We start from the raw sequence: 14,058 nt of genomic DNA, 5'->3' as shown, positions 1-14,058 counted from the left end.
TGACGATTAGAGACTAAAAGTGTAATTATTGCCATTAAAGAGGCATAAACCAAAAGCAATGCTCCAAGACATTGCATATAGTCAAGCGAAAACACCAAGAAAGCAAGAACTTAGCATTGTACAATTTCGAGTATTAGACATTCTACTTCAGAATCTTGCCTCTTGTTTAAAAATATTCCACTACTTGCTGTGAGCATTTGACTGCAATTTCTTCAGCAAAAATAACTTCTCCTAATAATTATGTAGAAAAATGGCTACAATGTTCCCGAAGCTGCAGTTTTCCTACCTAAAGGTGGTGGAACAAAAACAAAAATAAAATATTATTTAGTAAGTCTTCTTTCTGATGCTCAGCTTCTTTACATCCTTCTTTGCAGTAGAAGATGATCCCGGTAGCGTAATTCCTATCGTGGCTTGATACAAATCCTTCAATCTACAGATTAGAAGTGCAAGAGATCAAAAGTCCCATTAAATTGATACAAAAGAAAGTGGTTGATGTCCTGGGTAAGTCTAATTGAAACAATCTCAGTTACCTTGGCATGCTAATGAACAGGGCGATTACTGAAAGTCCGACGACCAGGGGATACACAGGGGCAGCTGTCAATTCCTGAAAACCGTCAAAATTTAGCGGACAAGTTAAAGTTCGTAGGAAAATTTTGAACGATTTGGAAGTCATGTAGAACTTACCTGCTTGTACATATCCTCTTCAATCCTAAACCTTAATGGACCAACATGAATTTGAGGCTGCCTCTCTAAGTCGACCTCAATGACCTCAGACACGAATCTATGGTTACCAGATGGCAGAGTAGATCGAAGTTGGACGACATGTTTACCCTTTGGTAAGTCCTTCACCTGAAAGAAATTTGAGATTGGCAAGGGAAAGATGGACTCAACCGTTGATGGATCACTGGCAGGGCTTATTTCCACCCTGATATGCGAATGCATCTCCTTGATGTTATTCCCCTCCACGTGCCCACTTAAAATGGTCATATCTGGCTGTTCGAAGACCACAAAATCTAGGTCTTTGACATCCTCATAGCCAACCTACATCATGAATCGGTCAGATAAATACAACTTCTCTGTCCATGAGGACGACAAACACAAATCCAAGTACTATTAAAGCAAATTCAAAGATGTTAAATAGTCGCATAACAAGATTATTCACAAGTTCACTACAAATCACCCTTGCTCAGAATTGCTAGGTTTCTTCACTGGTGTCCATTTACCAGTTTACATATGTCAGTACTTGTTAATTTATCAGCAATTTAAACCAGTTAACATGATCTCTCATAATATTTCCCTCGTATTACCCAAATGTACTATAAAAATAGTTGGTTGGCTTTCAAAAATTTGCAAGTATCTCATGATATATTACTCGAGAACTATCAACGTTAAATATAGCAAAGAGTGCAGCATTTATCGTACTATTTTATTTCAAGAAAAGGATTCAATAAAAGTCTATGAAGGAAAAGGAGAAAAAAGCAACAATGGCCATTTTCTTCATTTTTTACATATTCCAAATTCTATGGTTCCCTTAATTCGGAAGATGCTCCATACTTTGTGAGGAAAAAAAGTATATTGTGTTACTAACAAGAAAGCAATTAACTGACTGCAGTAATAACAAAAGAAAAACTACAGTTCAACGATATTAATTATTGCTTGAGATATCACAACAAACTACTCCCTCAAAATTGGCATAAACAAATTTTAATATGAGGAGGGAGCATACAGCTTGAGAACTAAACCTTAGCCTAGGATAACTGTCGAAATATACTTTGCTATCTGATTTACATGTCTCAATCAACAAATGAAGCTGACCTTAACAGCCAAGGACCCTGGAGAAGCGCGTTCAATGCGTGTGCTATCAAGCTCACCCTTCCTTGCCACCTTTATTACATAGGTAGTGTCAGGTTGGAGGCCCCTGAGACGGAAACTGCCAGAAATATCTGTTTTCGTCTCTTCATAAAAACCTTTTGACTCGGCTCTAGCTTCCACATAAACACCGTCTTTTGGTTGACCAGACAATAGAGTTACTTTTCCTAAAGCACTGCAAAGGGAGTAAACAACTTCTAGATTCTTTCATTTATAGATCACGCAGACTTAGAAATTGTGGACCACAATTTGACAGTTGAATCACACAAAATGTTTGAATCTCTCACCAAACATCGAGTTTATGGTAAGTCGCTTAAAAGGTACAAAATAAAATTCAGCATCTAGTGTTAAAGTTCACACTCCAAAACATTTTATCAAAAGAAAGTAAGGTTTTGTTGGTTGCATCCTTAACCCAAACAAAGCTTGATCCAGATCTAGCTCACAAGCTTATTTCATGATAATAAAATGTGCAACACTTTAACATCGTCATGCAAGAAGTAAAAAAAAAAAAAAAACCTTGAGTGATGCACCCTGTAGTTGATGACTGGCCATCCACAGTTTAAACATAAGATAAAGTATCGTCTTAAAAGAATAACTTCCATAACAGATTCTTTAAAGGGGAGCGAGCGTATTTAGATTCCTTAACATTCAAAAAATATTGAAACTTATCTCATGATAAAATATGAAACAATTGCCTACTATCAAGAGGGAAATCAGATTACAAAGAAAAGACAGAGACCAACAATAAGTTCGATAATATTTGCAGTCATGCACAAAAATAATCATGGGAAGAGAGTGTATTATCATGGTGCCAACAGGATTTTGATCCAATATAGATACATGACCTAAAATTATTTTCAGACGATAGGATTTTAATGGGTCCATTAAAAAATGGAAAACCTGTCAAGAATCAATTTGATTAAATATATGAGGTTGGTGATTTAACGTAAGAGTTTATACCTAAAAGCAACTCGGGTAGCATGAAACACGACTTCCTTGGATTCTCCAGAGCCAATTTCAATTGGCTGGGCTGGAGGAGAGAAAGCATACTCCTGGAAAAAGGAAAAAGAATGTCATTCAATATTATGATGTCATTACCTAAAAAAATGAGTCACCAAATGAGTGGCATAAATTTTAAAAGCTTATCCAATTATGCTGTGGCATAAATTTTAAAAGCTTATCCAATTATGCTTGAAAATGCACAACTTTGACATATGCAAATTATCATAGAACCAAAATAAGTGTCTGGGAATAGAGCAAGAGAGTGAGCTTTGAAACCAGCTTTCGGGTAAAATAAAAGGCAGATTCCAATATTTGTCATCCTCACAAATTTTCCACACAAGCAATTGAAGCTTTGCTTGTAATTGGGAACTTAAAATGTACTACAGACAATAATGAACAAAAATACATATCAAGAGCATTGAAATCCACCAAATACCTTCAACAAAGGTCGGAGATAAAAACTCCCAGGAAATAAACCATCAAAAACAAAAGTTCCACCAACACCAGTAATTGAATTGTTTCTATATCCATCTTCACCACTCAATGACAACAAAACAGAAGGGAAAGAGTCATTGATGTCTTCTTTAAAGTACAATCTCACGGAAATTTGACCAAGCTTCTGACAAGAAAAGGAATTGGATCCAACTTTTTTGACGTAATAACCAGGCTGCAAGTAAGAAGAAAATCTCAGACATTATGCTTGCCAGCAGTTAAAAAATATTCGTGTATGATTGGATTTTACGGAGCTAGACCTACACGAGATTTCATGTGTGCATTTACGAATGGCTAGGTTTCATATAAGCACTACTCTAGTAATTGGCTGTTAGTGATGGAATTACATCTATATCAACCTAATCAGCCTTCAATTAAATCAAATATCCAGACAATAATAGTTGTAAAAAAATTATGCCAAGTACATACAGGCTGCCTCAAGGCAAACTAACTAGAAGAACATCTCCTGTCCATGGATCATTTTATAAACTCATCACCTCCTCGGCTTGCACCAACACAGAAACTGAATTGAAAACACAAGGTCGCTGAATTTGTATTTGAATGGAGATAGGAAACGAACTGAGAGGAATTGCTACACCATTTTCTGTAAGGAGATGAGCGACAAATCTAAAACTTTAATGATGGAGGAGGAAACAGAAGAAGAATTGCATATCTTAGGGAAACTCAGAACCCAACAACTTTCACTCATAATTTAGCATCATGCAAGAAGCAAGCTGAGATACACTTCAAAGAGAAGGGCCTGCCTTGAACCCCAAGGTTCTCAGAGTGACAGAGTCTCCCTTGAGTGGATGTTGTACACTTTTACAATGAAGTTCTAACTTTTACGTTCTGTGAATTGATGTATATCATTATAACACTTCAAAGCTTCAACAAAAACTTCCAACAATCATATTTGTGGAATTCACGAGTTAAATCAAACAAACTGTGCCAAAGATGCTCATAATCTGAACCATTTATACATATTTCAAACCTTAGAGGCCTCAGTGATGTAATGAATATCATCATATAGAGGTCCTGCAAGAAATAAACCATCAGCCCCCGTCATAGTTTCAAGCGCTATATCTCCTTGCTTTAATAAAGAAATCTGGCTCTCTCTCTCTGCAACAACTCTTATATGAACATGAGAAAGTGGGGGTAAAACCGATCCTTCGATATATAACCCCAATCGGCCAGAAAATGTAGCAATTGGAACTTGGCAGCCATCTGATGTTACCGACACCTAATCAACCAAGATGAAAATCATAGTAAATTAATTACAAATAGTGTATACTACTGTAAATAAAACTCTCCGAACCACTTACATGCTGTTGTCTAGGGTAAAACAACATTTTCTTTACCCCGTCATTCCTGAAGCAGTATTAACAACGGTGAGAGCGTAAAATTCTTTGATAGAAATTTCAAAGGAAACCACTCACAAAAAAGACAAATCAATTGTATGAAAGAAGGAAGATCTTTATCAAGCAAGAAATATTTTCAATCACAGTGCAATCTCAACACCTTGCTCTATTTACAGCAAGGCAAAGGAACAAGAAGTATCTTATCTCTATCCATAATAATGAATACCTGCTTGAATCTCAGTTGTACTGGTCTAATTTCATAGGGGCACTATTGGAAAATTACCTCATTAACTTGAGATTATTGACAAAGATTAAGGTTAATTATATTTACCTCCCATTTGTATACCAACTGCAAGAAATGATAATCTTACGGGGTTAATGCGAATATTGTTTTTTGGAGGTGATAACTAGGTATGACGTCAGTGAACTAGATGCAATAACCCCCAAAATTTCTTAAAAACTCAACGTTCCTATGACAGAATTATTGCAAGTCTAAACAACTTCTACCTACACCAGTGGACATTAGAAGAAAAAGGTCAGGAACAAACAAAAACAAAAGAATATAGACATATCAAGGTTAAAGAGAGGTCAGGAACAAACAAAAACAAAAGAATATAGACATATCAAGGGTAAAGAGCTACTAATGGAATCAAACAGGAAATTCTTCTCTCTCATAAAGTTAAAATTTCAAAGGCAATATAAAATTAACCAATGCGCCAAAGCCACAGTAAACATACCGTGAGTCACGAGGAACAAAGATGAGTTTTCTTCCAAAATTTGCCCAAACAGAATACGAGTAGACGGCACCCCGTGATTGATGAATTTCAGAGGATTCAAGTCTGGCTACAGTCCCATCAACACTAATTCCATTGTCCAAGATGTCAACTGGTATATTATCAGGTAAATTCTCATTTGATTCAACATTTATATGTCCTTTGAGAAGATATTTTTCCCCTTTTAAATAGATAGGCTACAAAAGAAAGAAAACAATATCAAGATTGAAGTAGGGGAAATAAATCCAAGTATGATCAACTCCATCCCCTCCCACCCTCACCCCTTGTCCCAAAAAAAACTGCAACAGAAGAAAAATCCCTATTAAACCATACCGACAAGTCATAAGTATCAAATCTCAAAATGTTGCTCCCAAAAGAAATACACGAGTCAACAAACTGGAGTTCATGCACACCAGGAGTCTCTACACAAATACGTTGAGAACCTTTCTGCAATTTGGGAAAAAATATTAAGTATAAGAGATTTCAGAGAATTTGGAGAATAAATTTGAGATAATCAACCAATGAAGCTACCTTAATTTTCAGGTTCACACGAGAACCGTCCGCTGATATCAGGAAAGAATCCACTTCATGACTAGAAATCAAACTAACCATAAACCCTTTTTGAATAAAAGTAATATCTTCAACATCCTCTGCGCCAACATCCATATTAATAGAGTTCTGCTCCCAGCACCATATATCTTCTCCAGATGCGATAGAGGGGGAAAGGTTTTTGACCTACAATGGAACAGATCAAAGTCATAACAAAGAAAGTCATAACAACGTCTTAAGGTGGAAGAATTGAAAATGCAACTTGAATTTTCTGACAGATTAACAATAACTAAAGATATTATTAAGGATGCCATCCAGAAGTGAACAAATGAAAGTGCGTGAGTGATGTGTTGATTTAGAGACTTCTTTCGTTGATGGAAATGGTGGAGGCTTTCAAGGAAACTGAAGATATAACTTAAACCCTCAGGCCCCGAACTGTTTTCCAGAAATTAAATAAATAAAAACAGCAATTCAGAACTAAAAGAAACAGCAGATAAAGCACTGGGAAACAGTACAAAATTGTCAAACCTTATGCTTTGCTCATTGTGAAATGCATCAGCAATTAAATAAATAAATATCACAAAAGAGAAACAGAGATAGTGAACTTGACTTTCTTTTCAGAAGGAAAACGAATCAAATATCAGATGAATTACCTCAACCCTATAGTTACCCGGCAGTACGTTGGAAAATATAAATTCGCTATTCAGATTGGTCACACTGCTTATCCTCTCTTCTTTCCTGTTACCATCCAATCTTACAAGCACAACTGAAATAGAAGATCCACATTTTTCCTTGCAAACCACAGAGCCACGTACATTCACTTGTGCCTAATTTTTCAAAATAAAAAATAAAGTTCAGAAATTCCATAAAAAGAAATAGATGTCACTCAGGGAATGCAGGCTGCATGCTACTTTAAGATTTTTTTGCAAAAAAATAAAACAAGCCATTAAGAATGAGCATTCTCAACCATCTGAATGCAAGCCATATGATCTTGAACATTCACATCAATAAAGAAAAGTATTCAAATAGATGAAAACTCTCACCTGATAAAATTTGACACCCAGTAATGGTTTATTAACATTTACATCAATATAAGGTGGAGAAAAGAGAAGTTCTGGCGCACTATCAGGTGTGGCTGCAAAAGCTGATAAGCGATACTCACCAGGTGGAACCTGAAAGGATTATTTACTTTAAGTAATCCAACTCTTAATATAGAAAATCTCAATTTCATCACTGAACAAATAATAAAATGTGACCACATAAAAATAGAAAGGGCAATGGAAAATAAGAGTAATGCTATATGTACAACCAATTTTGTACAACAATTCTTACAACACAAAAAATTCAATTCATTTATTAAAATCTCATGATAAATTCAATACCAAATCTCACGATATAATAATAAAATTTCGTGATATAATAACAAATATCACGATATAATTGTTATAAATATCGTTATACGATATTTTGGTTGTACCTTTAGCATTGTTCGGAAAATAATAGTGCATGTTGTATAAACTAACTTAAAAAATTATAACAAATGCTAATGTAAAAAACTTAACATGATAGAGGCTTTTATTGATTAGGAAAAAAATAACAATAGGCAACGAAGGGTTAACATATGAGAGTCCACTACTTTCCAACTTCAGTAATTTGTGAATTCTGATTGAAGTGATATCGGAAAGTTGATGTGTTTGTTAAGAGTATGATGATAACAAAAACATCATGTTTAAGACACTGTAATCGATGCTTAAATTGTATAGTCAATACCATCATAAACATTCATATGAACTAAGTTCAGAAGTATTATTACTACCCTTTGATATGATAGTTTAAAACCACACAAAACAAACCCAAAACAGTAAAAAAACAACTGCTCAGGTTTACGACTTAGTGACTTACCTCAAAGCAAAAATTCCCACTCTCATCGGTCTGTTTCACTTGGGGTTTCACGTTCTCCGGTCCATGAGTCAAAGCTACCTGGAATGAAGAAATATTTATTCCTTAACACGAGATTTAATTTAATAAGAACTACACAGTAGACAACTTACCCAATGTCAAGGCTAGGATATAATTGCTAATGAAGAACTACTAGAAAAGGGGAATAAGTGAGAATTTTGTAAGGGTTTCTTTCCTAGTCTTCTAAATCTAGTTACTCAAGCAGCGTACTAAAGATAAACATGATAACGAAAGTCAAATCACCTTAGCTTTGTAATCAGGACTAACAGTCTGAGCAAGTCCACATAGATCATATGATACCGCTTTGATATCAGCAATGGAAGCCATGTTGGGCAAAACCTAAGAAAACAATTACAAATAAGGCAGAAGAGAAAAATAATATTAATGAGTATCCAATTAAAACATATAAACATAATTATCCCCACCAAAATTTTTGTAGCAATTATTTGTCTATTTACTAGCCAGAAGAAATATCGAACACGTCAGCATGTCAGAAACAATGTGAATAACATAAGATTGACTTACCAGAAAGTCATTCAACTTTTCGAACTTATAGTGATCTTTCTTGGCTTCAATACTGTATCTTTTAGAAGTAACCTATAAGTATTAACCAACTGTCCGTGTAAGCCAAACGAGGGTCATTTTTTGCATATTTAAATGTAAACGAAGGAGATATGATGGATGCTAGATGGTAGAGATGAATTGACCCACATTTAATTAAAGTACATGTTGTAATTTCTCAGTAAAAAGAAAGCACGACAATCTAGTGGCAGAAAGCCAGAAACGATTCCCCTAAGAAAAAAATTTAATAAAATAGTTTTCCTGTCTTAGGCGTGAAATCATGAAATTGTTTTTTCTAATTTCTTAAAGAAGATTTTATCCAGAAATTAACATGTTAGGGTTTTTCTCGAGTAAAAAATTTTTAAAACTGTATATTTTTCCATTTGTAGGCTTGAAATTATGAACTTGGTTTTCAAATTTTTAGAGAAAATTTTATCCGGAAATTAACAAGTTAGTATGGGCTTATTTAAAAAGGCCACAATATTTTTTTATAAACAATTTGGTAAATTCACCAATTCTGCATGTGATTCGAGTGAGACAATCTAGTTCTTATTAGTTTATTGACTTTAGATTCTAACAACATAATTAATATCCCCTCTTGATCCCAATAAGCACCAGATATAGAGTTTTGAAACCTCAGATTTTTGGGATGCTAAGAATCATAATTCCGTCCTCAACGGGTTTTACTTGTATTTAAAAAATGATTTGAAAAATAATTTGCATCTCACAGCAGGATCACAGATCCATAGAAAGGGTTTATGCCAGTGAAAATACCTGATGTAAAGCACCGTAACTTTGTGAAATGATAGTATAAGAATACAACGCAATGGACAAGTGATAAAAATAAAAATAGTCAATTTTTCCCATCATTAAATACTGATTGAATAACCACTTGGTTGAACATTGTTATAAGATGGGAATGTTCTTACCTGATCAAGTTTGTAATATCCTTCTTTATCTGTAATAGACCTTTCTTGATCATCTACCACAATAGAGGCATTATCAACTCCAGTGCCACTATCATCAACCACACGCCCCCCAACAGAAAACCCAGTAACCTAATGTCAGTGCCACAATAGTTCAAATCAGGCAATGTCATGTATATTTCATTTTTGGACGTACAAAATTCCATGAAAAGTAAAACACAGACAGCCTAGAAAAAGTTGAGATATGACGAAAGTAGGAAAGGGAAAGAAGAAAGAGAACAAAATAAAATAGCTTCTCATAATGTCGACACTTCAAACCACCCAACCAATTATATACCTGAAACTTTTGAGGGGCAGTAGCATGATCATGTTGAACAGATACCAACAATGAAGGAGGAGAAACATCAAAAATTGTATTTTCACCCTTGTAGAAAGGCACAAGATTATAGATACCTGCAAGCATTTCAGTGGCACAATCAATTATTCTCTTTCTGCGAGCATTACTTGTATAGTAAGCCAAATCATCATGAAACAAAAGCCAACCAAAAAAAGCTACAATAGAGGTGGACATGATGAACACACACTAGCACACTTGATATCAAACTTGGAATGATTAATTTAGAAACAAAAGTTGCCCAGCGGTTCATAAAATGCGGAATATCTAGAGAATCAATTGCAGAGAAATAGAAAAGTACCGCACGGTATCGATTTAAATGTGAACATTCCATCAGCATCAGATACTGAATGACAAAGAGCTTTACTCATCCCAGGTGCATTACCAGATTCATAAGGACAATCCAACTCCAAGACATCATCTGAGTATAAATAAAAATGAACTCCCAATATGGGATTTCCCTATCAAAACAGAAATAATGTTAGATTTGTTTATTTCAAGAAATATCGTAAAGTAATTTCTTGAATAGAGGCAGTAGCAACTGAAAAAAATCACAGCTTTACATAATTTTAAGATGTAGAGGAATAATCTCATTTACAAATTTTCTTTAAAAGTGTGAACTATTTGTAAAACTTTACTGTAGCTGTTGTGAAACTTCAATAAGTTAGTGGATAAAACAATACAAAAACGTATATATTATCATCAAATCTCATTGCAGAGCTTCTTTCCAGGTTCACCAATCCAAAGACGCATTGGATACAATAAAGGATGGGTAAAGAGTATCTTATTATATGATCATCAAGCATATTTTATGACCACGAGCAGCAAACAATGGATAACATTTGGATTGAAGCTGTCGTTGTTTTTCCTCATCAGAAAGTGGAGAACGGAGTGTCTGGAGGAGTTGAAACGATTCAAAAAATGGCAATGATTTTGTTACATTAAATTTGAACAACCAATGAGCAATGTCAAATTCCACCACCACCAAAAAGGCCTAAAAAGGAAGCAAGTGCTAAATTAGTCATGAACGAAAGCTACCTGAGCAACCACAAGTCCACGAATATCATAGCCAGAAACGAAGAAAATATCATCTACCACACCATTATCAAACTCTAACTCCACCTGCAGGATCAATTTGAAGTTGAGAAGCAAATTAATCACAAATAAATGTTCAAAAGGGTGTAATATGCGGTAAAAGAAAAGAGGATCATGACTTCAATTACCTCAGCAGATCCCTTGACCTCGATATTTAAATCACTACGTGTAGCACGTATATTGTACTTTCCTAGACCCAAGTAAAGATATAGTTAAGAAAATGAGACGTTTACAGAAAATATAATATATTAATATCACCAATAAAACTCATGATAAATTCCATTTTATCATAGAAATGTTATTTTCCTAAAGATATAGTTAAGAAAATGAGATGTATACAGAAAATATAGTATCACCAATAAAATTCATGATCAACTCCATTTGTTAAACGGAAAAGGATGTTATTTTCCACCAGACCCCAAGACTCACTCGTCTAACACAGTATCCTGGCAATAGAATCCAAACTTTTTGAGGCGTTAATATTCAAGGTTGTGAAATTTTTGCATGTTTTACATGGCTATAATGCACTGTTAAAAAACTGAGTTAAATATAGACCTGGAATTATATTTTTGAACAAGTAACTTCCAGTAGATGATGTCAAAACTGATGAGATAACATCTCCATTGCCAGACAAGAGTTCAACATTAACATTCGATGGACCACCACTTTTATGCACACAGCTATCCCCGCCAACTGCTCCTACAACTCTTCCAGATAAGGTGAACCTGTAGAAGTAATAGCCAGATAAATCCAAAGAAATGAAATACATAGAGGGCAGACAAATCCCACGATGTCTGCAAAACATGAGCACAGTAAATTAGTAAAGATGAGTACAAACCCAGTAAACCGAAAATTAATATCTTCATTGGCATTACAACCAGTGTGATCAACAACAACAGGAACCTAAAAATGAAATTTTAACATAAGAATAGACAGCAATGATATAAAAAAATCACTTGAAACCGCACAATGGAAATGCAATTGTTAATGAGAAACAGAATCTAAAAAGTTCCACAACACTTAACTTGTTCTGGGGCAAATGACCATCCGTTAGGCCCCTTGATCTTGATCACAAAAGAACCCTATGATCAAAGTAAGAAAGGAAAGTTTCAGACTTTATAATTAACTTTAAAGGTGCATGAGACAAGAAATGTATAAAATGAAATTGAAATGATCACTAATGTAATCAGACAATTGAAAGAGACTGAACTTGCATTAAACCGACCCAAGTCCTGTTCATAATCATTAATCAGCCATCCCTTCTCTCCAGGTTTTATTTCTCTCGATTTAGTATAATTGATGTGATTCACACACAGCCAACATGTTGGACAAGTTCTTTAGAGGTTGGATTCTTTAAAAATACTGCAGAGATGGTTTTTTCATATGTGTTCCTCACTCAAGATTGAGACTCATTCATTCTGCTTAATCCACCCTCCACCCCCACACCAAACAAATCCATTGGCCGTATAAAAAAGTAGAGGTCTAGCATCTCATTAAATAAACCCCAGGAATTCCATAGTCCATGTGATTCCATATCCCTTTTACATGCATATAAACTTCATGATCTAAGTTAAAAGAGTTTAAAGGTTAGAATTAAGAATAACGCCGAAGCTTCAGCTTGTATAAGTTTCCAGTGGGCCTTAAATAAGTTCTGAAGGGAACAAAAACATGTGACAGTCTACATTCTTGTTCCATCAATAATCCCATTAAGATCCCAAAATTCCCCATCTGAACCCACAAACAATTTCCAGTATCATGTCGTAACTTGAGGCATTCCATCCACAAGTTCCCACCACTTAATGAATCGCATAAGAAACTTTTTATTAGCTAAGAAATATTATTTACAAATTCAGGCATCATCAGAGGGGAAAAACACAAACACAATGAACTACCTTGTCATAAATTGGAATGAAGTAGTACCCATTTGGAGCACATTGTGTCTGGTCCTTGACCAAACCATCCAACGTCCTAAGCTCAACCTGTACTCTAGAAAATCAGTATCGCTGCATCTACTCTAGCCAAAAATAAATGAAATATTATCTTTACAATCAAAACAAAACCAAGATAGCTGCAAGTTCCCGTACCGTCACGTGAGAGTAATCCAATTTCGCAGTAGATGGCCTCCTTGATTTTATCAAATCTGAACTCGCCTGCCCACTCACACATAAATCTTTCAGTAAATCTCCGAACCCACAAATATATCAAATATACGCTATCCAATTGGATCAAAATCCAGTAGAATATAACACAAGAACCAACGAATCTCTTATCAGACCTCAACGAATCCCCCGCATCCTTGGATAGTATCAGCAATCCCGAGAGTTGAAAGGTACAGAAGTGCAATTACGAATAGGAACAACCCATTAGCGGAAATCATGATCAAAACTGTTGATGGTTCGATCCGAGCGTGGGAGTTCAGATCTTAGTGCCGCATGTTTTCAATCTTGGTCTCGACGAATTTGTTCCTAGTTTGGAAGTGGGTTTGTTAATTGTTAGCAGGTTACATTAAATAATCCAGGGTTCTTGGGGGGTGTTTTGCTAATTAATTCAATTATTTTGTACTTTAACTTCTTTTGTTAAACATCACACGAATCAAGCATTTCGTAAATATACACAAATGAATAATATTAAATTTTAAAAAATTAAATTATAATAGATAAATAATAAATATATGGTTTGATGGATTTTTTCGTTGAATATTGCAATTAGTACCTTGTTTTCTTTTTCTTATTGATAGATAAAAATAAATTCATGGAGACATGTGTGGCCAGAGATCTTGATATTGTGAAATCAAACCTTCACTGAAAAGACTTCAGCAAAAAAAAATAATCTTCTTATTTGGGGCTAGGGGTGCAAACGAATCGAATATGTTCGCGAGTTTTTCGAGCTTGCTCGATAAATATTCGATTCGTATTCGAACTTATCGAACTCGAGCCGAACTCGAACATGTTCGAACTTTTTTTCGAGCCGAACTCGAGCCCATATTATTTTGTTCGATAGTTCGCGAATGGTTCGCGAGCCTTAATATTTTATTAATATAATATAATTATATAATAAATATATATACATTTCGAGTATTT

At 34.8% G+C, this 14,058-nt stretch overlaps 1 protein-coding gene across 1 annotated transcript; it reads right to left on the bottom strand.

The window, feature by feature from the left end:
- Positions 1-10: 10 nt before the first annotated feature.
- On the bottom strand, positions 11-13,472 carry LOC140842332 (uncharacterized). Its single transcript, XM_073210125.1, has 27 exons — positions 13,254-13,472; positions 13,063-13,128; positions 12,871-12,957; positions 12,004-12,060; positions 11,817-11,881; positions 11,534-11,703; positions 11,107-11,168; positions 10,922-11,005; positions 10,185-10,344; positions 9,827-9,942; positions 9,493-9,621; positions 8,528-8,599; positions 8,246-8,341; positions 7,946-8,023; positions 7,087-7,215; positions 6,697-6,870; positions 6,026-6,229; positions 5,828-5,941; positions 5,459-5,691; positions 4,686-4,731; positions 4,355-4,603; positions 3,308-3,538; positions 2,830-2,921; positions 1,816-2,044; positions 685-1,041; positions 531-604; positions 11-430 (listed from the first exon to the last, which is right to left on the bottom strand). The coding sequence occupies exons 1-27, from the start codon at positions 13,353-13,355 to the stop codon at positions 325-327; spliced, it is 3,582 nt and encodes a 1,193-aa protein (XP_073066226.1). The 5' UTR covers positions 13,356-13,472; the 3' UTR covers positions 11-324.
- Between the last annotated feature and the right edge of the window lie 586 nt (positions 13,473-14,058).

The sequence above is a fragment of the Primulina eburnea genome, chromosome 10 (assembly GCF_022965805.1).
Source record: "Primulina eburnea isolate SZY01 chromosome 10, ASM2296580v1, whole genome shotgun sequence".
NCBI lineage: Eukaryota > Viridiplantae > Streptophyta > Magnoliopsida > Lamiales > Gesneriaceae > Primulina > Primulina eburnea.
Note: the sequence above shows the minus strand (reverse complement) of the source record. Positions and strands in the feature narration are given on the sequence as shown.